Here is a 22,192-nt window from a genome sequence, read left to right on the forward strand (position 1 = left end):
GGAAAAGAGGGTGAAGAAGAGTATTAATGGGCCAAATTCTCTAGTGAAAGCTCCATTGACTTCAGTGGTGTTTCACCCATTTACACCAGCCGAGAATTGCACCCAATAATTGTAATTCATTAAGGACATTTCTCTAAGTGTTAGGCAGCGCTAGTCAGCAAGAGCGGTGGTGCTCTTTAGAATCTTATGCTAATCTAGTGCCTAAATTGCAGTTCGTAGAAAACGTTATTGCAAAATTTCATTTGAGATGAATACAATAAATATAGAATAAATCTAGAAGTCATTTTAGCTAACTTTCTCTCTTTGGATCACTTTAGGTGGTCGGACTCTGCAAATTTCTCGAGCCAGACTCTCAGATGGTGGTGAATACATTTGTATAGCCAGAAACCAAGCTGGAGAAAGCAAGAAAAAGAGTTTCCTTACTGTTTACGGTTTGTTTTTCACTATAATATTAAATATTATTTATTACCACGAAATGAGGACATCTTCCATTTTTCCTTAGGTTGATTCCCCACCCCCCACAGAACAAGGAAGAAAATAATTCTTTTAACTTTTTCTCCAGTCCCCCCGAATATTAAAGACCACAGTGGAGCATCTCTTGTAGTGGTGACTGTGAGAGTGGGAATCCCAGTGACCTTAGAGTGTGAGTCCAATGCAGTCCCACCACCTGTTATCACATGGTACAAGAATGGACGCATGATCACAGAGTCTGCAAATATAAAGATGCTAGCAGATGGACAAATGCTACAAATCAAGAGTGCTGAGGTATACTAAATTAGTTTAATGCACACCTTGTCACTATTGTTGACCAGTTATTTTTGCTCTTTATAGGTCTGACCCAATGACCATTGAAGTCAGTGGGAGTCTTCCCATTAAATTCAATGAGCTTTGAATCAAGTTCTGATTACAAATAGCAGAGCCTTTTTAAAGTCTAACTATAGCAGAGCCCATGGCCACTAGTGAATTCTAGTGTTAAAAAGTCTACTGTTATCTTCAGGAAAATTGATCCAGTACATAAAAATTCTTTTTCCATTTTAGGTGTCTGACACTGGCCAGTATGTGTGTAAAGCCATAAACATCGCAGGGCGAGATGATAAAAATTTCCATCTTAATGTTTATGGTGAGCATATACCACGTTATCTAAAGTAGAATTGAACCAAAGTCAGTTTACTGAGGAATTTGGTGACTACGTTATTTATGCAGCTGCTGTTCTATTTAATAGTGCCACCAAGTATAGAAGGCCCTGAACAAGACTGGATCAATGAAACAATCAGTAACCCTGTCACCTTTGCATGTGATGCTACTGGAATTCCTCCACCAACACTAATATGGCTAAAGAATGGGAAGCATCTAGGTAATGTTTTTCCTTCCTGGTTTCACTCTCCCCCCCCTCCCCTCCCCCCCCCCCGTTTTCTTTCCTATAATAGATCATAGTGTGTCTTTTCTGTGCTGTTTTGAGGGTCATATTCTCTTGTTTCTCCTCCCTCTTTCCCCATATTAATACCCCTTATATGAACTAGAGCGGGATGAAATCTTTTAAAATTTTTGATATGTTGATGAATTTTTTTCACAAAACGTGTTTGCTGTTTCTGACTAGTTCTAATACTAATCAACTCTTTCTTATCTGTGTGTTTTCAGAAAACTCTGACTCACTTGAAATACATATTTTGTCTGGAGGAAGCAAGCTGCAGATTGCTCGCTCTCAGCATTCAGATAGTGGAAACTACACTTGCATTGCCTCAAACGTAGAAGGAAAAGCGCAGAAGAGTTACATCCTTTCCATTCAAGGTACAGTATGTGTGTGCACTATACAGAATCATACTGGCTACTTACACTGGCATAAAACTGGTATTAAGTCCACTGAAGACAATGAAGATGATCTACCTATATAAAACTGGTATAACGGAGTGGAGAATCAGTCCCATTATTTCTATCAGGCAACTAATAGCAAAAAATAAGGATAACAAAACCTTGCTACAATGTCATTCAGAAATTGGTATGCAAAAGAATATTCTCTGCGTCTGATTATACTGCAGTTTGAAAATAATAGGTTTATTTGCTATATTGCATTGTGTTTCCATATGGTTGTTGCTGATCACAGCAACTGGCTCCATCACACTGGACACTAATGCTACACGAATCAAAATGTGAGTAGAACATTGTGGAGCCCGAAAGAATTTCAGGAGCAACGGTATGCTATGGCTCTTTTGCCAGGTGATGTTTGATGCCAAAAGGAGGTTATAAAGGAAAACTGTGACACATGATCTTTATGAAAAAAAAATCAGTGGAGTAACGGAATAACGGTTAGGACTGAGTAATGTGTCACTCCGTCACCAGGGATGCTAAGCATTTGAACATGTGCTTAACTTTCAGTGTGTGAGTAATCCTGTGAACTTCATTGGAGGTACTCACATGTTCAGAGTTAAGTATGTGCTTAAGTGTTTGCTGCATCAGGGTATCCAATAGATTTTATTTGCATTGCCATAATACATGCTAAAGGTAGCATTATCTATTATTAATCTGCTGAACATGAACAGGTTACTGTACACACTGGAAGGATTATGAAGTTGATTTTTCTAGTCACCTTTGTAAACATCCCAACAGGAGGAATATACACATACCCTGTTAATTTGATCTAATGGGAGAAACTCCATTGAAATAATGGAGTTACTCCTGGTTTACCCCAGTTTAACTGGTTAGAATTTGACCCCCTCTTCCAAAAGTTCCTCCAAATATCGTTGGATCTGAAATGCCAAGTGAAGTCAGCGTCCTCCTTGGGGAAAGTATCCGGCTTGTCTGCAATGCCAAAGGAATTCCCAGACCTGCTATTCGGTGGCTTAAAGATGGAAACCCAGTTACCAGCAATGATTCACAAAGAATAAGGCAAGTAAAAATAAAACCCTGTGTTCTCTCAGTCTATAACCTCCTCAAGGCATAGGCAGAAGAATTATAAAACTATGAGCCCGAACAATCTTACTTTAGTAAGTGACATTGATCTTTTCTGTCCTTAATTTCTATAATTCTAAGATATTTTGTTAATTTTATGTAGATTTGTTGCTTATCTGTTTTGTTTTACATAATACATCTAGCTAACCAAATAGTGTTACAGATGTTGTTTACCCTCTCTTCTCCCTACTTCACTATACACAAGGTAGATCTAATACACACATGATTTGTGAGACACGTACCAGACCCTTAGGACAAGCTGTTTGGTGCTGATACAGTTCAGGGTATAGGGAGGCACAAATGTTGCTTGTAAGCCATCTTTATGTCTTTGCAATTGTGGGGATATCAGGTCCAATCCAGAGGCACACCTTAGAGTACCCCCAATGGCCTATACAACTAGATACACAAATCTGGGAAAGTGACATGATATCTTACTCAAAGTTTGTATTTTTATTTTTACATTTTATTTTTATTTTGATTTAGTTGGGGTTGGTCCTGCGTTGAACAGGGGTTGGACTAGATGACCTCCTGAGAACTCTTCCAACCCTAATCTTCTATGATTCTATCTTTTAAGTATTTCAGAGATTGGCACATAATATCCCTAAGGTTCTCATTTAAATAGTTGTTCCTATCAGATGAGGTTTGAGGTGGGAGCTGTATGTAAAAATATTCTGAGAATGATGGACACATTTTGACTGCAGTTAGGATGGAACTGAATCCAAATGGAAGATAAAACAGCTCAATCCTTAAACCAGAATTTTATGAAATAAGTTCATAAAAATAGATTTAAAAACAAATTTCTCTGGGAGCTAAAATTTTGGACAGAGTAATAGATTTATAACTGAAATTCCATGAATTTCAGAGTAGCAGCCGAATGCATCCAATGAAGTGAGCTGTAGCTCATGAAAGCTTAAGCTCAAATAAATTTCTTAGTCTGTAAAGTGCCACAAGTACTGAATTTCCATAGAAAGCGTGTGGGGAAGTAACTTGATTGAAATGTATGCACTAGCTGTTCATTTACTTGTTCTTACAACCTGGCAAACAAACTCATTGTATTCTATGATCTTTTTTATAGAGTGACTCCAGATGGCAGCACCTTAAACATTTTCGGAGTGCTCACATCTGATATGGGAAAATACACTTGTGTGGCTACTAATCCTGCAGGAGAAGAAGATCGAATTTTCAACTTGAATGTATATGGTGAGTTTTTAAATGTGACAAACTGAAGTCTGACTTATTATCCTGACTTTGTTATCACTCACATGATAGGGCCAAGAAGTGACTGCCTATGTAATCTTATGTATCTATATTCATGTGTAGTTTATTGATGTAGATATTATAGTGTGTTCAACATAACATACTGCAGAGGACCAAAATGATTGAAACCATTGCTGAGTAATAAATTTTGGGATAAACGGAAATCAATTCCTATGGTATATTCCATAACAAAACAAATCCACCCAAAATGCCTTTTTTTTTTTTTGTGGAGAAAGACACTGTATGGGCCTAATTGAACACTTCATTACTCCAGTTTTACACCATCTTAGTTCTGTTGATCTGAGTCAAATTATGCCCTCTTAAAATTAGAGTCATGCAGAAGTGAAACAGGTTTTAAACTTTGTTTTACTCGGGATTTAAATTAATCCAAACAATAATCTGAAATAATTTTGTACCAGATCCTCCTGATTTAACGTCACAATTGAGGACAGTAAGACTAATCGTCCTCTGCCTAGCACAGTGTGTAGCCATTTACACCTGTAAAAATGGGTGTCAAGGCTACCAGTTGTGTGAGTGAACAGAGAATTCTGCTTTTGGGAGTATTTTACACTCATTTGGCACAGGAGTGAATGACTACCCCAGGAGCAGGACTGGGAAGAATCAGGCCCAACAGGACTATTTGTGTGGGTAGGGCCAACGGGTACAGTCCTTCATAATGAATAAAAACATCTTAGTGGGAAAATATGGCACCATGTACCTGTGGGGACAAATGTGATCAATCATAGTGAAGTCTGCAAGCAATTTCTGTTAATCTAATCAAGTAAACATTACTATGTGCACTTGATTTTTTAAAATGTAAATGTTTATGTAAGTTAGTTGTGACCCACAGTTACTAATATCAGAAGGTCTGTTGGCTGCCAAGTTTGGACACGCTGTTCTTGCTGAATCCTGTGGGAATGTTTCATGTGAGATTCTTTTTTTTGGTTAGAATAGCAATATCTGTAACATCTTGCAGTTCAGGATAAGGTGAGCTATGATTAGAACAGGAATAATTTTGAACAGCCAATTTTAACACCCCTCTTATTCACCTGTTATTTAATTTAGTTCCACCAGCAATAGCTAATAATAAAGAGGAAGCAGAGAAGCTAACTGCCATACAGGATGCCTCCATAAACATTGAATGTACTGCTGTTGGCACCCCACCACCACAAATAAACTGGCTTAAGAATGGACTTCCTCTCTCTATCTCATCCCAGATTAGGTTGTTGTCAGCTGGACAGATTCTCAGGTGAGTGTTCAGTTATTTAAGGTATCTAAGCTAAATTCTGCCCTCAGTTAACCCTAATGCAACTGTGCTGAAATTGGTGTAGGCCAGGGTAGAATTTGGCCCTCTGCAATCATAGTCAAAGTGGAGCAATACATTCCATGTGGTAGCCGTGGGTAAGATAACTGCAGCTGTGTTCTTTTCAGAATTGTGAGAGCTCAGGTGTCCGATGTTGGTGTGTACACTTGTGTAGCATCTAACAGAGCTGGAGTGGACAATAAACACTATAATCTTCAAGTTTATGGTAAGTTTCTTTATGATATTAAGTGCAAGAAGTTGCGTTATGTAGTTAATTTTCTACGTATAACCGTAGAAGGGTAGAAATCTTCCCCTGATTGAAACTATCTGGATAATTGAGAACATTGAGATTTTGCCTCTCAGAGGACGAATTCTATTTATTTTCTTACCAACACAAGATTGAAGACTTTACTAAGTACATATTTGGCAGATGCTTTATATGGAAACTTTACATTTTGCTAAGATTTTTGTAAGGTAAGAGGAGTTGAACTTTAAACCCTCTTTACTTTTTTTAGCTCAGATAATGTGTTGTAGATTTTTCTTCATTGAATAAATGTGGTGTATTATTTCTACTTGAATTGTAACCCACACACACACACACTAACCACAAGTGTAAGAAACCTAGAAAATTTAATTGCTTAACAGGGCATTTATTTTATATTAAGAATTAGTGTTTGAGGGTATTCCATAATTATCATATCTTTTTCTCTGCAGTACCACCAAGCATGGACAAAGCAGGAGAAACAGAGGAAGTGACTATAGTAAAAGGCAATCCAACTTCTATGATGTGCTTTACTGATGGCACCCCCATCCCCAATATGTTATGGCTTAAAAATGGACAATCCCTAAATCTTGGAACCCATCTTACTATAAGTAATCAAGGAATGGTCCTTCACATTTCAACGACGGAGACTGATGACACAGGCAGATTTACCTGTATAGCATCCAATGAAGCAGGGGAAGTCAGCAAGCACTTTACCTTGAAAGTGTTGGGTAAGTGTTAATTTTACATTCAGACAAGATGCAAAAGTATGCCTAAAATAGAGACAATCATTTAAAAGTCTTTAGAAATTTAGAACATTTTCAGGAAGTAGTGCTCATGAGATAGTAGGATTAAAGGGATGGAATTTACCTTTGAGTGGACATGGTGAAAATTTGTATGTTGGTATTTGAGATTTACAGGTAACAGCAACATGCTAAATATAAATCAGCATATTGATGTACAGAATAATTTGCTTTAACTGGGTAACTTTGGTGTAACAGAAATTAAATTCAATGGGCTAGATAATCAGCTGGTGTAAACTGGCATAGCTTGACGAGGTTATACTGATTTACAGCAACTGAAGATCTAATACAAATTCTCTTGTACTGTATTGTGTATTCTACCCAAGGATCTGAAAACACTTTACACATACTAATTTAGTCTCACAACACCCATCTTACAGAGGAAAATATGATTATACTTCGCTTATGTTGCTAACCTGAGGCGAAGAGAACTCATGTGAGTTGATCTATGTCACACAGGGAGTTGGTGACTGAGAGGAATAAAATACATCAATCTGGAATCTACCACTCTAACCATTTGGTTGCCCATCATGTTTTATAAATCTGAATTTTTATGTTAGTCAAGAACATGAATTGTCTTTCCTTCCTGCAGAGCCCCCTCATATCAATGGATCTGATAAACCAGAAGAGATATCTGTGGTTGTTAACCACCTACTGGAGCTTTTTTGTATGTCTATTGGCATCCCAGCCCCCAAAATCACATGGATGAAGGATGGGCGCCCACTCCCACAGAATGACAATGTTCACGTCCTGAGAGGAGGAGAGGTCCTTCGAATAGCCAGTGCTCAGGTGACTGACACATGGAAATGAAGCTTGGCTTTGCAAATCCTGGACTGGCTTGCAGAGCTGGGCTGATCCCCAGTTTCATGGCACACTATGTCTGCAGTCTGATTTCAGGCAGGTTTGTGCTCAGTTGTGCCTCCACTGCCACCACCAATGCTACCGTAGCTACGCTGCTATTTATCCTTGCACTAGCTTGATGAGAGCTAGCATGAGTATGGCTACCCAGACAGGAAATTAACACCCCTCATTTGTAGACATAGCTGTAGTCTTTAAACTATAAGCCAGCATAATGCTAAGAGACGCTGTACCATCTCTCTATTGGTGTAAAGCCAAGGTCCTGACAACTTGCGGTGATTAATGAACCTGCAACACGGAGTAGGAGAGTTTTCCCTGGAGTAGGAGAGTTAATCAGTTTGACTGGCCAAATGCTAAACTGGATAATGACCTTCTGCCTATGCAAAATTGCCCCTGCAGTTGCAGCTGGACAAGGTATTTTTCACTTTCTACCTCATCATTTTGAACCCTGACCCAGCTGCAGGTGCACTGATACCATAGTTAACACTGTGATTTGGCACTTCCCTCTTCTTGCCCCAGCTACTCTCGAATGCATTCCAGAATCCTTCGAGCTGCCTTCAGTGGAGCTTCCTGAGACAGCAGGGCAGACAGCACAGGGGACTCTGATGTGTATCGTCCCCTTCTGTCTTAATTTCTGTATCTACCCTGCTGCCTCTCTGTTTTTCTCCTCTTTTCCCTACCTTTTGGCTCTTCTGTCTATTTTTTTGTTTTTCTTCTATTGACTGTGATCCCTTCCCTATTGTTTTACACATGGATGGACCACAGAGACAAGCTAACTGGGATTTACAACCATTTGTATAGGGACTAGGAAAGGAAGTGGTCTGGGAAATTAATAAAGACCATACAAGAAAAATTTCAAATCAACTCAGACAATTTAAACTGAGACTTAAAAAAAACCCTAGAAAACTAAAACCACATACCCTAATCCAGGGGTGGTCAGCCTGAGAAGGAGCCAGAATTTACCCATGTACATTGCCAAAGAGCCAATATGTCAGCAGGCCCCCATCAGCTCCTCCCTCCATCCCCCCCTCCCAGCATCTCCCACCCACCAGCAGTCCTCCCCAAACCCCCTGACATAGGCGCCGACTCCGTGGGTGCTCCAGGGCTGGAGCGGGTGCTCCGCACCCACCGGCAGCCAAGCTCCTCCTTCCTCGCCTCCTTCTCCCCCCGCACAAGCACGCCGCGTCCCCACTCCTCCCCCTCCCTCCCAGCGCTTTCCACCCCCTCCCCCTGCCACCTAACAGCTCTTTGGCAGCGCTTTGGACTTTCCAGGAGGGAGGGGGAGGAGCAGGGACACAGAGCGCTCAGGGGAGGAGACGGAGAAGAGGCAGGGCAGGGACAGGGACTTGGGGGAAGGGGGTAGAATGGGGGCGGGGGGTGGGAAAAGGGAAAAGGCGGGGTGGGGCGGGGACTTTGGGGAAGGAGTGGAATGGGGATGGGGTGCAGGGGCGGGAAGAGGTGGTGCAGAGCTGGGGCCAGGGGCGGGGGTTGAGCACCCACCAGGCAGAGAGGAAATTGGCCCCTATGCTTCCCGATCAGCTGATTCGTCATGTGCAGGAGGCTCTGGGGGGGCGGGGAGTGAGGGCACGGCAGGCTCAGGGGAGAGGGCAGGAAGGGGTGGAGTGGGGGCAGGGCCTGTGGCATAGCCAGGGATTGAGCAGTGAGCACCCCCCAGCACATTGGAAAGTTGGCGCCTGTAGCTCCAGCCCTGGAGTTAGTACCTATACAAGGAGCCGCGTCTTAACTTCTGAAGAGCCGCATGTGGCTCCGGAGCCACAGATTGGCCACCCCTGTCCTAATCACTCTGAAGACAGCTGGACTTCAACTTTTAGTTCATCATGGGAGGACTAATTTTTTGTTCTTGCTCATATGATAAACCCCTTATCTCAGCCCCAAGACTTTACACAGAGCGATTTATGAGGAGCAGAAGATATAAAGATGTTAGTAAATATTTGAGACCTCAAATAATTCTCAGGGGCAGAAGGATACATTTTACAAGACTACCTATGTAAAGGCCAGATTGTGAGAGGTAATTGCATTGCTGTGCAGGAGCAGAGAGAGGGGAGAGCCAAAAACCTTCTAGGCAGGCAAAGGGCCTCTTCATAATAGCAGTCTGTGCTCCCATGCTCTGGAAAGCATAGGCACTGTTAGTGCTACCTTCTCTCAGGGAGCAAGATGCCAAGAACAGTTTGGGGAGGAAGTGGAGTCCCATTTCCTCCCCTCCATCCCATCCCATACTGGCCCATTATATGGGCTGATGCATTCAGAGAACAATCTATTCCATCCTAATGGATTGTTCATTGCAGAGAGCCGGACCAGAAGAGAATGTATCTGCTCGAGGCACATTAGCCCTGGTGCTTTTTTCCTGGGATGCTGCAGATGCACACCACCTCTACAAAGGGTTTGACCTGATGGCCACAATCTACCCCAAATAAAACAGACAAGCTTTCAAATATTTCTGGTTGCTTACTCTCCCAGGAATCGCTAGTTTAATTTCTTCTGTTTCCCTTGTGTTTTTTAATCGATATCTACTATCAAAGCCAACTGCGAACATCACTACTTCTTTTGCTGTTTTAATTGAATTGGTCCCATATTCTGAAGTTTCTACTAAAGTTATCTGGGTGTCCTTTAGGTGGAAGACACAGGAAGATACACGTGTTTCGCATCTAGTCCTGCGGGAGATGACGATAAAGAATATCTAGTAAGAGTGCATGGTAAGCTTCATTTGGAAACAATTAAAGCATTCTTTAATACTATAAGCCTAATACTGCATTATCTACTACTTTTAAAAGCTAGAAAAAGTTATCAAATGAATAATGCCTGACAAAGAAAAAACTCTTTGAGTACCATTTTCAGTGATCTTATCTGGTTTTGGACTGCATCTGTCATCTCCTTTCTAGAACAGAAGATCCAAGGACTAGGTCCTAAGTAAGGACCTCTGTAACAAAGCAGATCTTTTTTAGAGGAAGTGGAGTTGTCAGTACCCTTTAAGGTGTTTTAGTTATTAGTCCTTCCCTTTTACAAATTAACTATACTTAAATTAAAAAAGGAAAAGGACAAACAAATGAAAGGAAACATTGATATTACAAATTTAGCAGATAAATGTAATAGCATTAATGCAATGTACTTAGACGTCTATAAGGCATTTGACTTGGTACTACATAACATTTTGATTAGGAGACTAAAATGATACAAAATCAATTTAGAACATTAAATGGATTAAGAAATGGCTCATAGGTGCCAAAATGTGACTGTAAATGAAGAATCATTGAGTGGATGTGCTTCTAGTATGGTACTGCAGGGATCAGTTCTTCACCCTATACTATTTAACATTTTGAACAATGACCTGGAAGAAAAGAAGAAATCATCACTGATCAAGTTTGCAAAAGCAACAAAGATTAGGGAATAGTAAATAATGAAGAGGAGAGGTCACTGATACAGATCAAACTGGATGCTTGGTAAGTTGGGTGCAAGCAAACAGGATGTGTTTCAGAACTGTAATATGTAGAGTCACACATCTAAGAACAAAGTATGCAGGCCATACTTACAGGATGGGAGACTCTATCTTGGGAAAAGACTTGGGGATCATGCTGGATAATCAGCTGAATATGAGCTCCCAGTGTGACACTTTGGCCAAAGGGCTAACTAAGGTGAATCTTCAGTCGAGTAAAAAGGTTATATTATGTCTCTTTTTTCCACCAGTGTGACCACTCCTGGAATATTATGTCCAGTTCTGATGTTCACACTTCAAGAAGTATTCTGGAAAAACTGAAGAGGCTTCAGAAAAGAGCCATGAGAATGATTAGAGGATGAGAGAGTCTGTTTTATAGCGAAAGACTCAAGGAGTTCAATCTATTTAGCTTATCCAAAACAAGGTTAAGGGGTGAATTGATCCCAGTATATAAATACCTACATGTGGAACAAATATTTGATAATGGGCTCTTCAATCTAGCAAACAAAAGTATAACACAATCCAATGGCTGGATGTTGTAGCTAGGTAAATTCAGACTGGAAATTAGGAGTCAATTTTTAACAGTGAGGATTATTAACCACTGACACAATTTACCAGTGGTTGTGGTGGATTCTCCATCACTGGCAATTTCTAAATCACAATGGGATGTTTTTCTAGAAGATATGCTCTAGGAATAATTTTGAGGAAGTTCTATGGCCCATGTTATACAGGAGGTCAAACTAGATGATCACAATGGTCCCTTCTGATCTTGAAATCTATAAATCTGTGTACTGAGGGTCAGGAAAACAGAAGTGACAATACACTCTCTCAGAAAGAGGATATTAAATCAAGTGCAGTTACTTAATGTTTGTATACAATGTAGCTATACAGAACATGACACAATTATGATGGAACATTGCAAACATAGCTATTTTAAAATAAAACACAAGCAATTATAATGGAAATCAGAGTAACAAAGAAAGTTAGAGGAATTGATGTCCGTCCTTTGGCCTTTTTCAATAAGACTGAGAAGGAATAAAAAGGACAGGATATATGTGTTTATGTGTGTGTTTATACACACACACACACACACACACATTTACAATATACATTTCATATTATATAAAAAAATAAAAGAAATGGCAGCTGAATCAGTATGTCAGCTCCTCTAGATCTAGAATAGACCTTAGATCTTGTCAATCTAGTCTCCGAAGAATAAGACAATGCAAAATAATTTCCTCTCTGCCCTAGGGAGAAAACTCAATGTTATATGACTATATGGTAGCAGAAGTAAGTTCACAAAAGATGTCTCACAGATGAGTCAGCCTTCTGCTTCTTGCAGACTTGCACAATTCCTACATGAATTCTTCCTACAGTGAAGAAGTTTTATCAAATCAAGGTTTTGCTTATCCAGTGAATGACAAATCATATCTGAATCTGTTGATGAAGAGGGTTACAGAGCTTGAGGTATCCTGACTTCATCTGGCTAAGTGCTGGTTTCTTCACAGAGAATGGACTTTCAACTAATTTCTGTCAGTTAGTGGTTTGTGACCTGCATTTTTAGTAAGTGGGTTATAGCTAGTCAAATGAGGGTGATATATTTTGCAGATAAAAGTCAGACCTGATATTGGCAATGAAAAGCAAAAGCAGTTAATTGTACTGCTGCTCTGCTGGTATATCACAAAACTTTGTTTGAAAATTACACACTGGGATTCTGTCCATAGAAATATTTTAATTATAGTTCATCTTTGTCATGCTTTTCTTATTCTTTTTTTTTAAACAGTTCCCCCTAACATTGCTGGCACCAGTGGGCATCAGGATCTCACTGTGCTGCAGAACAGACAAGTTATATTGGAGTGCAAGTCAGATGCAGTGCCACCTCCTACGATCACATGGCTTAAAGATGGAGACCTTTTACAGGTACATTTGCTATGTTATTTTCACAAATCTGTTGCATCTTTGCACAAAGGGCTTGAACTTAAATTTCTGATTCTACTCACTTGCACCTTCAGCACAGTTGAGTTGTGGTCCCTTGAGGTCAAGAGAAGGTTGTTGAGTAGCCCTGGTCCAAATACAACTTGACTTAAACAAGTACATGAAGACAGTGACCACATGAACTGGCCATCCCGCTGTTATTTGTTCTCTTTTCCTTTAGGGGGATCCCTTGCTCCTCCTGGATCCTTTGAGCAATCCTAGAAGCCTTCGGTATACTCCTGAATGGCTTCGCAGGAAAGGTAGCTGAGAAAGACTACACTATACATTTAACTTTGGGTATATTATGAATCCTCATATTCTAGTAACATTTAGAAAGGAAATAAATTTCTTTAAATTGAAGAGAAATAACCAAATAAGTAGCTTACTTTAATCTCTGCTAATCACCACAGTTTTGCCCCAAGTGCACCTATTGACTCAGAATTTAATGCAATGGCAGTGAGGCATCACATCCTTATTGGTTCAGTCAAAGGAGCAAGAACAGAGTTGTTCAACTGGAGACTTTTCTATTGCTCATCATCCATTGTAGGGCCACCTAGATTTTCAATCACATAGCCCTTTCCCAGTGGACTACTTGGCCTTGTCTAATGTCATGTTGGGTTTCCTGGAGACTGTGCTGAGCAACCTCAGGTTTTTACTTTATATTGGCCCTTTAATTGTTGAGAAAGAAAAAGGTAAATCCAGGTGAACCATTAGTTTGTTATTCGTGTCTCCCTTAACTTTGGTCCCTTTCCAGACTTCATCCATGACCTCTTGGTTCACTGTGATCCATCTAGGATGATCACAGACATTCTTTGTCTGTGTATGTCTCAAGTGTCAGCCCCCCCTCCTCCAATGACAGTGGATGATACTTCTACATTAAATTTGAGTTAGCTCAAAGAACTTGGGCCAGGTAGCCATGTCAGTACTGACCTGAGTGTTTTAACTGGCAAAGACATGACTGCACCAAAAAAGGTTCCAGTACAAATAAGCTGATGCCAGTTCCAGCTTCACTTGTCCAGTTCCAATAAAAGGAAGAAATGTTTGGAACTAGAGACTGCTCATGGGATTCACAGAGTGTTCCAACTGTCCTCTGTGTGTGAAAGAAAGTTTCTTTTATTATCTTTGGAGATAAATAAATTATATCCATAAGACTCCTATCTAATATAAATTTAAAGAACAAAATAATATTGGATACTAAATGAGTACTGGATTATGCCTTTGAGGGATAATCTAGTGACAGGAAGGGCACCACTTCAACAGTAGCTCCTGCAGTCACTATATCTGAGATAAGCACAATTCCTTTGGATGCTATTCCTTTGTGGTATGTGGTTGACCACTTAGGTCACCTGGTATTATTTCTACTGGATGACAAGCTTTTGTAAACGGGAGGCTGGAAAGAGATTGGAAGAAGGCAACATGAATGCTTCTGACGTGTACCTTCCTGGAAAACATTTGCAAAAGTATTTGAAGCTTTTGTTTTCCGTCAACATTTTTATGTTTAAAAGAAAAGAAAAGAAAAAAAATCACTCATACAAGTGTTTGCAGAAAACAAAAATTAAGGCGTTTTGTGAATAGTGTTGAAAGATAATCAGTTATTCACATGAACATTTGGGAATTATTTTTTAAGTATTAACCAGCCCTACTATGAGCCCTGGAATTGAGCCCTTCAAGTTAGGGTTGAGGCATATTAGTTTGGCAGGATGGTGATGCTTTGACTACCCTGTGCATATTTTGTGGGTCAATAGAGTACTTCAGTCTGCAGAGCTATTTAGAACATCTCACTGCACTACATTCACACCATTCTAATAAAAGAACCATGCAGTCCACAAACCTGTGTAAGAAGTTTTACAAACCTGTTTAAAAAAATTGCCATGTGAAGTGCAACTACGAGATTTGGGTTTCCTTTATCCCCCGCTACTCTTTCCATCGTTGAGTATAGCTATGTCAGCATAGCTCTCCCATATTTCTGGGGCACAGTTATCTTTTTCTTTTTTTGATCTTGGAAGTCTGACTGGAGACAGATCACTTTTGCCTAATAAGGAAAAATGAGATGTTCAAGTTGTGTACATAATTAGCCAAATTCTTTCCTGACCTCAAGGGAGAAATGTAATCCACTAATATTTAAGAAACAGAGGGAGGTACACCCAGGAGTGGAAAGAGTAATCCTGCTTTACCTTGGGAAAAGTGGACAGTTTCACAATGAGGAGAGGGAAGTTTTTGGAAAATACCAATTTTTGGATGGTAGTACTTCAGGATTATTTTAACTGAAAATCGTCGTTTTTAGTTACACCATCTTATGAGCTTTTAAATGAAACTTCCTTCCTTCCCTACTAGTTTTGTCTTCTTCCATTGGGCAATCTTCAATCTTCTCTTCTGTTCTGTCTCTAACAGTCAAATCTTAAATCCTGTGTTTGTTTAATGGTATGTTTATGCACCATTATCATCTTTGACAGCAGAACAAGAGGTGTATCTGACATTACTATACTTCTAGGAATGGTTTGATTGGGATACTTGGGTTCACAAGGAATGTAGGATCAGGCCCTAAGAGTATTAACTAATAGATACATTAGAGAGGCTTGTTTCAAAGCCCATTGAAGTCTGTGGGAGTCTTTCCATTGACTTAATTGGGCTTTGGATCAGGCCCTAAAAAACAAATGGATTTTGTTTTTTAAAGACAGGACCCAGTGGAGTTTTCATTATCACAAGGATTATAATTAAAGTACAGTTTGGGGACTAAACTATAATTTCTTGCCTTTGTTTTGTCAAATATATGGGGTACTATATTTAAAACTACTTAGTAGCAATGACAGTGAATTAATTTCTCTCAGCTGCATTATATGCTTCTAAGGTCATAGCAATTGTGCTGAAATATGTAAGAGGAATAAATAAAAATATACAAAAAATACCAGTTATTACAAATATGAGGCGTTTTAAGTAGCATCTGCCCAAGGGCTTGGCAATGAGAAGTGGCTTATTTCACTTCTAGGGCCCCAGTGCTGCAATCTGTTCTGCATGGGTGGACCTCTGTGACTATGGGAGGACCTATTGACTTCAGCGGGGCTCTAAACTAGCTTGGAGTCTACCTGCAGAGAAGGAGTTGCAGAATAGGAGGCCTAAAGGTTCATAAACCATAAGAGAAGTTAAACAACACCAAATTTAGTATTAAAAGAACCCATCATGATTTTTAAGCCAGTCTCAGGATGGTGTGGGCCCTGCCTCATGGCTTTGAACACTTGGAGTTGGCAGTATTTTAGTACACCAGTACAAATCTTGTCCAGACTGGTAGTGACCAAAACCAATTCACATCTAATGGCTGTTTTGGCTCAATCTGTTCACACTCAGTGCAGTGCCAAACAGACAGGGATCCATACCACCTCTGGCATCCTTGCAGGTAGTCTCAGTGGAGAGGCTAATCTGTTGCATAATGGAAATGATTCCTTTAGGTCAAGGCTGTGGCACATTGAAAGAGCAGTGTGGGAAAGCTTTTATTTCTTCTATCAGTGATATGCCTGGGTGTGGATAAAGAATGCATTTCAGTTCATGCCGTCAAACTGCCATTTTACATGAAAACCAAAAAACATTTATAATTAATTTGTTTTGGTCAGAAATTCTAATCCCCTATTCAGGCAAAATTCCTGAGTAATGAATTCATGATTGAGACTATAAATTGCCATCAATATTTTAAAACTCAACCAAATTTTCTAAGAAATGTAACAGAGCCTTATTTCTCGTTGCATGCAGTGTTGTTGTAGCTGTGTCAGTCCCAGGATATTAGAGAGACAAGGTGAGGCAATATCTTCTATTGGATCAACTTTTTGTTGGTGCGAGAGACAAGTTTCTGAGTTTACACACAGCTTTCTTCAGGTCTAGGAAACTGCTCCAAAGCTTGTCTCTCTCACCAACAGAAGTTGGCTCAATAAAAGATATTACCTCATCCACCTTGTCTCCCTTATTTATCCTTGTAACTTCACCAATACAAATGAAGTTAAGCCATCGATGAATTTGACCCATTATGTTCTTATGGCCACTCTATCATGACTCCTATTACTTTGCAACATGAATTTTCAGTACAATGGAAAACCATGATAAAATTAGTTCTACTTGTTGAACTTTCCTTAGGTGACTCCTCGAGTCCGCATCCTATCCAGTGGCCGATATCTGCAGATCAATAATGCTGACCTAGGTGATACAGCAAGCTATACCTGTGTGGCAAGTAACATAGCAGGAAAAACTACCAGAGAGTTTGTGCTGACTGTAAATGGTAAAGAATATGGTTTAATTCTTAACTATTATAATCTTTGCACAGTATTTCCGAGAGTCGGAAAAGACGGAATATGTTTACTGGACTCCTCACAACCAGTAAGCATAAGTACAGTAATTTTGTTAATATATCAATCCAAAGAATACTTTAAAGAATGTTTTAAGATAGCCCAGGAAACTTTCATTCTGCCCCCATGTGCATTTGTGTTATAAAAGTCACATTAGGGCCCATATCCACAAAGGTATTCCACTGAAAGCACTGGCAGTTAGGAGCCTAATGCCATTGTAGGTCTAGGATGAGGTGCTTGGCAGAGATGAGGCATTTGGTTTCTATTGAGCAGGGTGATGCCTGAATTGCTTCATAGCATATTTTTCTGGTTGATGCATGGAACAAAATGAATGAACAGCTCTGAAGAGAGGCTAAGCGTAGGACCTTCCTGGCCACATGTAAATTTTCCATTAAGATAGTTAATAAGGCCCAGGGTGGGTTTTTCTCTTATTAAGACAGGGCCATACTACTACAAGACGCTGCAATCTGCAAAGGAACAGATATTAATTTTGAGATACAGCTACTGGGGGAGGGTTAAACCCTAATTTCAATCTCTCATGCCAGGGTCAAAATCCTAGATTCAGTTCAAATGAATGGTTTGTGTGTAATAAAACATAGTCTGGGATAGATAGTCTTAATGTCGTACTTAATTTCCTCATTTTTAAAAGGTATCAAAGAATTTTAGAATTTTAGAAATGTGGGGCTGGAAGGGATCTCAAGAGGTCATCTTGTCCATTCCCCTGTGCTAAGACCATGCCATGTGCTAGTTCTAACAATTCCAGACCATTAGTAGGTGGCACAGAAATCTACTATCTTTTTAATTTGTAAAAGATAAGAAGTTTTTCTTTAAATTTTCCATTACAGCATACCAGCTTTCATGTATTATATCAAATTTAAAGAAGCTTGTTGGTACACTCATGGGGGCACAATTCCTTTGTCATAGCATACATTCCCATGGGTCTAATTTAAAACAGTTCAAAATAAAGCGCTCTCTCTCTAATGTCATGAGGAATTCTTTCTTATACAGTTGCTCCTACAATCAAAGGTGGTCCTCAGACAGTTGTTGTGAATATAAATAAGTCTGCTGTTCTGGAGTGTGTTGCAGAAGGAATACCAACCCCAAGAATTACATGGAGAAAGGATGGGGCTATTTTTGCTGGAAACAATGCCAGGTAGCGTCTAATAGTCAGAATAACAGTCTGTAGAAAATTTTTAACAATGTATTTGTAACAGAAGACTTGGAGTGAAATCTTTTGGGATTTTATTTGCATTAGTTTTACATTCACAAACTCAGTATTAATGTTAGTATTCATTCATTCAGTGTGTATTCATTCATCACCTGGATTTTCTCAGTTTAAATGAGTGATAATAAAAATCACCTCTTTCTTAACATACACAAAGCTGATGTATTTCCATTTGAAAGTCATTGTAGGAGTCCATTTTCATAATTACTGAGTAAGGGGTATATCAGATGTGCTGAAAGGCAGACTCAAGGCAGAATGAGTGTAGTATGTTCAAAAAGGAAAATTATATATGGCCAAATTAAGGTGCTACATGTTTTGCCTACCCTTGTGTCCCCTGTGTTCTTCTGTTTCTCTTTTCTCACAACACTTAGCCACAGTTCCTGCCATGAAAAATTAAATTAATGCTTATGACTTTGTTTTAGATATTCAGTGTTAGAGGATGGGTCCCTGTACATTCACACAGCACACGTTACCGACACTGGACGATATTTGTGTATGGCAACCAATGCAGCTGGTACGGAACGCAAGCGAATTGATCTACAGATCCAGGGTAAATATTTCTTTTTCAGATAAACACAAATGTTCTACAAAAACTGGATACATTGGATTCCTTGATTGTTTCTGAATCTTGAAATCTATCTTTATTAGTAATGGACTGGAACTGCAGAAAAGCAACTCTTGAGCCTGCTTTTCAAGTACTCAGGCATTGGGCTATTTGAATTTGAGACACTGGTTCAGGCCATTATAGAGAAAGGGGTCAATGAAAGTCAGATCCATGCACAGAATATAGATGTCCCCAAAATTCAGGATTATTCGCATCTGGAATTTTGTTTAAGGATTCTGTCTAGTTTTGTTTGGTTGGTTTTTGTAAGCCCTTAGAAATTCTGGGTGTTATGAACACTGCCTAAATATTTGTGAACAGAAAAAACAGTTGTTCTTTGTTAACTGGTGTGTGTACATCAACAGGATATAACAGAACTGAGAAACATTCCCTTCTGCATTTTTTTGGTGAATTTATAAATGTCAAATGATCCGTGCTACAGAAAAGGATAGTTTCAAATAGTTCAGCTTGAAAAAATATACATTCTCTTAAAATTACCTGGGCTTCATATATTCTTTAGTTCCTCCATCTATCGCTCCTGGACCCACCAATATTACAGTTATTGTAAATGTCCAAACCACCCTCCCCTGTGAGACCACTGGAATCCCCAGGCCAGCAATAAGTTGGAAGAAGAATGGGCATGTCCTTAATGTTGATCTGAATCATAATACATACAGGTGAGAAATGCTCTAATCTTTGTTGTGGGCTAAATTCATCTCTGGAGCAAATCTATTCAGAGATTGATTTGGCTTATTTTAATTTAATTTAAAACTTGCTTTTAAACCAATAGAAAAACTTCATTGCATAACTATTAGTATTACTGAACTGGTTTACTGATGAACTGGTTTAAATAAAACTTTACACATGTTTAGTAGTAAAGTTCTACTCTTTGCCTTGTATCTTAATAATGTGTGTCTATTTGCATTTGACTTCATGTTTTTCACTCACCTCTGAGATCCACTGAAGAGGTCAAAATAATGTAAGATATGCTCTTTTTGTGGTATTTCTGTTCCTGGTTGGTGGAAACACTGAGAAAACTGGAGAGAAACACTCATACATCCCATTTGTATATGGCTCCTGTAGACCCTGGAAACATTTAGATTTTGCCAGAGTGAGGTACTAACTTTTGCTAAGTGCAAACTATTGCTGCTCAGAACAGCAATAATTAGTTCTCAGTTTGCAGCTGTTTGGCCAGATGGGCCACTCCCACCATGATGCACAAGGAATGGCCAAGGGTGAGAAAAATTCCCAAGGATCCCCTGGAATGGTATAGGGTTTGCTTCCCGGCTGAAAGAGTGGTAGGTTCCTCCTTCAAACCCTGTGGATTTTATTAGTGTGGAACCCCAGTGTCTCAGATCTCTATCCTCCACTGAAGCCAGGCTGCAAGGGAATCTCTCTGGCCAGGGCTGACCTATGGGAAAGGTAATGGCTCCTTGGGATTGGTGGGGGAGACATTCTGCTTTCTATTGGCCCTGACAACACCAAACATTGGCTCCCCATAGTGGCCCAGATTCCACTCCCACAGAGAACTCTTAATGGGATACTGGGAATGGGTTTGGGGGCCCAGAGTTGACTCCCATTCCATGCCAGAGCTGCGAGATCCACATGTAAAGAGCTCCAACTCTGTGTGTGTTCTTGTTTTTCTGTGTAGGTGGGAAATCTTTCCTGACCCTTATAGTGCTTAGCTTATGCTCTGAAATGTGAGAATTGACTAACTTCCATTAAATGTTTACAATTGCCATTTGCAAGTAATTAATGTTACCATTAATATTACTGTAGTGACGTTGTGGCTCTGTACCATTGTCTTCTATTGTGAAATCCCAGACTTGTTTTCATGTCTGTAATTATATAATCCTCTGTTGGCTTGTCTCACAGAGTCTTCTATAAACCTTAAACAATTCTACAGCTAACAGATTGCCTTTTAGTTCATATTTACAAGTTTGTGCTTTTAGAACAGAAGGTCCTGCGTTCAGTCAAATCTTTAGTCCATGCGGCTGCAGTATGAATATTGATCTTCAGTTGCATTATGGGATATAAAATAGTGCAGCCATTTTTAAAATCCAGCAACAATATTAAAATCTGACCTCCTTGTGGCAATGAATTCGATGGACTGACGACGTGCTGAGTGAAAAGATGTTTCAATATCTTCTAATTGCTCCGTTTCAGGCTTTTGTCTTCAGGTTCCCTAGTTATCATTTCTCCCACTGTGGATGACACTGCAGTCTATGCATGCACTGTGTCAAATGATGCAGGAGAGGATCAAAGAACAATTGATTTCATTGTACAAGGTAAAGCAGACATTGTGTATTCACATGTATTATGACAATAAAAATTTCATCGGGACAATGCTTTCTTTAAATGAGAATTGTAATTTTGATGCTTATACTATTGTGCTTTTTACTCTTGTTAAGAAAGAGGACATCGCTATATGCAAACATCTATATGAAATGAGAATGGTCGATAATCCTAACACTTGTTCTCCTTGCTTTAGTGCCCCCATCCATAGCAGATGAAGCTACCGATCTTCTGGTAACAAAACTGTCTCCAGCAGTAATTTCCTGCACTGCTTCAGGTGTTCCTGTCCCCTCAATCCACTGGACCAAAAATGGGATACAACTCCTTCCCAGAGGAGATGGCTACAGGATTCTGTCTTCAGGTATTATGCATGACTTGAGTAGATGCAGAAAACGCTAGAAAAAGGTGCATTACTATTTTCATTGTAAATATTTTAGAATAAAAATGTAGGGTTCTTAAACGGTAATATGATTTCTCTGTTTTCTTTGAATGTAAGATAGTTATAATATACTACAATACTGTATAATGAATTCTCTTTTTTTCTGCTCTAGGAACGATTGAAATAACTGCTGCACAGTTAGACCATGCAGGAAGGTATACCTGTGTGGCCCAGAATGCTGCTGGCACTGCACACAGACATGTTACTCTTCACGTTCAGGGTGAGGTGGGAACTTGAACAGAAACATGTTTTATAAAGAGCGTTAGTTGGTTTTGAAAAGAAAATGTTAGAATAATAATACAGAATAATGGTAAGACCACATTGTGCTAGTCTTACTTATGTGAGTAGTTTCATAGAGATACTGGCTACTCATGGAGTAAGATACCATTCAACGTAAGTAAGTGTGTGAAAATTTGGCCTTGTGTCAATATATTTGTATTTGGTGGAAGC

General features: G+C 39.4%; 1 protein-coding gene across 2 annotated transcripts in view; it reads left to right on the plus strand.

Annotated features, from left to right (window-relative positions):
• Positions 1-22,192, plus strand: part of HMCN1 (hemicentin 1) — a 327,054-nt gene that overhangs the window by 257,028 nt on the left and 47,834 nt on the right. For both annotated transcript variants that reach the window (XM_073356688.1, XM_073356687.1), the window contains 20 exons: positions 318-431; positions 563-765; positions 1,039-1,120; positions 1,223-1,354; positions 1,639-1,788; positions 2,724-2,883; positions 4,022-4,146; positions 5,269-5,452; positions 5,635-5,732; positions 6,221-6,499; positions 7,164-7,360; positions 10,062-10,143; positions 12,664-12,800; positions 16,974-17,115; positions 18,191-18,335; positions 18,830-18,957; positions 19,529-19,685; positions 21,175-21,296; positions 21,500-21,664; positions 21,855-21,962. In XM_073356688.1, coding sequence (XP_073212789.1) covers positions 318-431; positions 563-765; positions 1,039-1,120; positions 1,223-1,354; positions 1,639-1,788; positions 2,724-2,883; positions 4,022-4,146; positions 5,269-5,452; positions 5,635-5,732; positions 6,221-6,499; positions 7,164-7,360; positions 10,062-10,143; positions 12,664-12,800; positions 16,974-17,115; positions 18,191-18,335; positions 18,830-18,957; positions 19,529-19,685; positions 21,175-21,296; positions 21,500-21,664; positions 21,855-21,962 — 2,910 coding nt within the window. The remainder of the gene's footprint in view (positions 1-317; positions 432-562; positions 766-1,038; positions 1,121-1,222; positions 1,355-1,638; positions 1,789-2,723; positions 2,884-4,021; positions 4,147-5,268; positions 5,453-5,634; positions 5,733-6,220; positions 6,500-7,163; positions 7,361-10,061; positions 10,144-12,663; positions 12,801-16,973; positions 17,116-18,190; positions 18,336-18,829; positions 18,958-19,528; positions 19,686-21,174; positions 21,297-21,499; positions 21,665-21,854; positions 21,963-22,192) is intronic.

This window comes from Lepidochelys kempii, chromosome 8, assembly GCF_965140265.1.
Source record: "Lepidochelys kempii isolate rLepKem1 chromosome 8, rLepKem1.hap2, whole genome shotgun sequence".
Taxonomy (NCBI): domain Eukaryota; kingdom Metazoa; phylum Chordata; order Testudines; family Cheloniidae; genus Lepidochelys; species Lepidochelys kempii.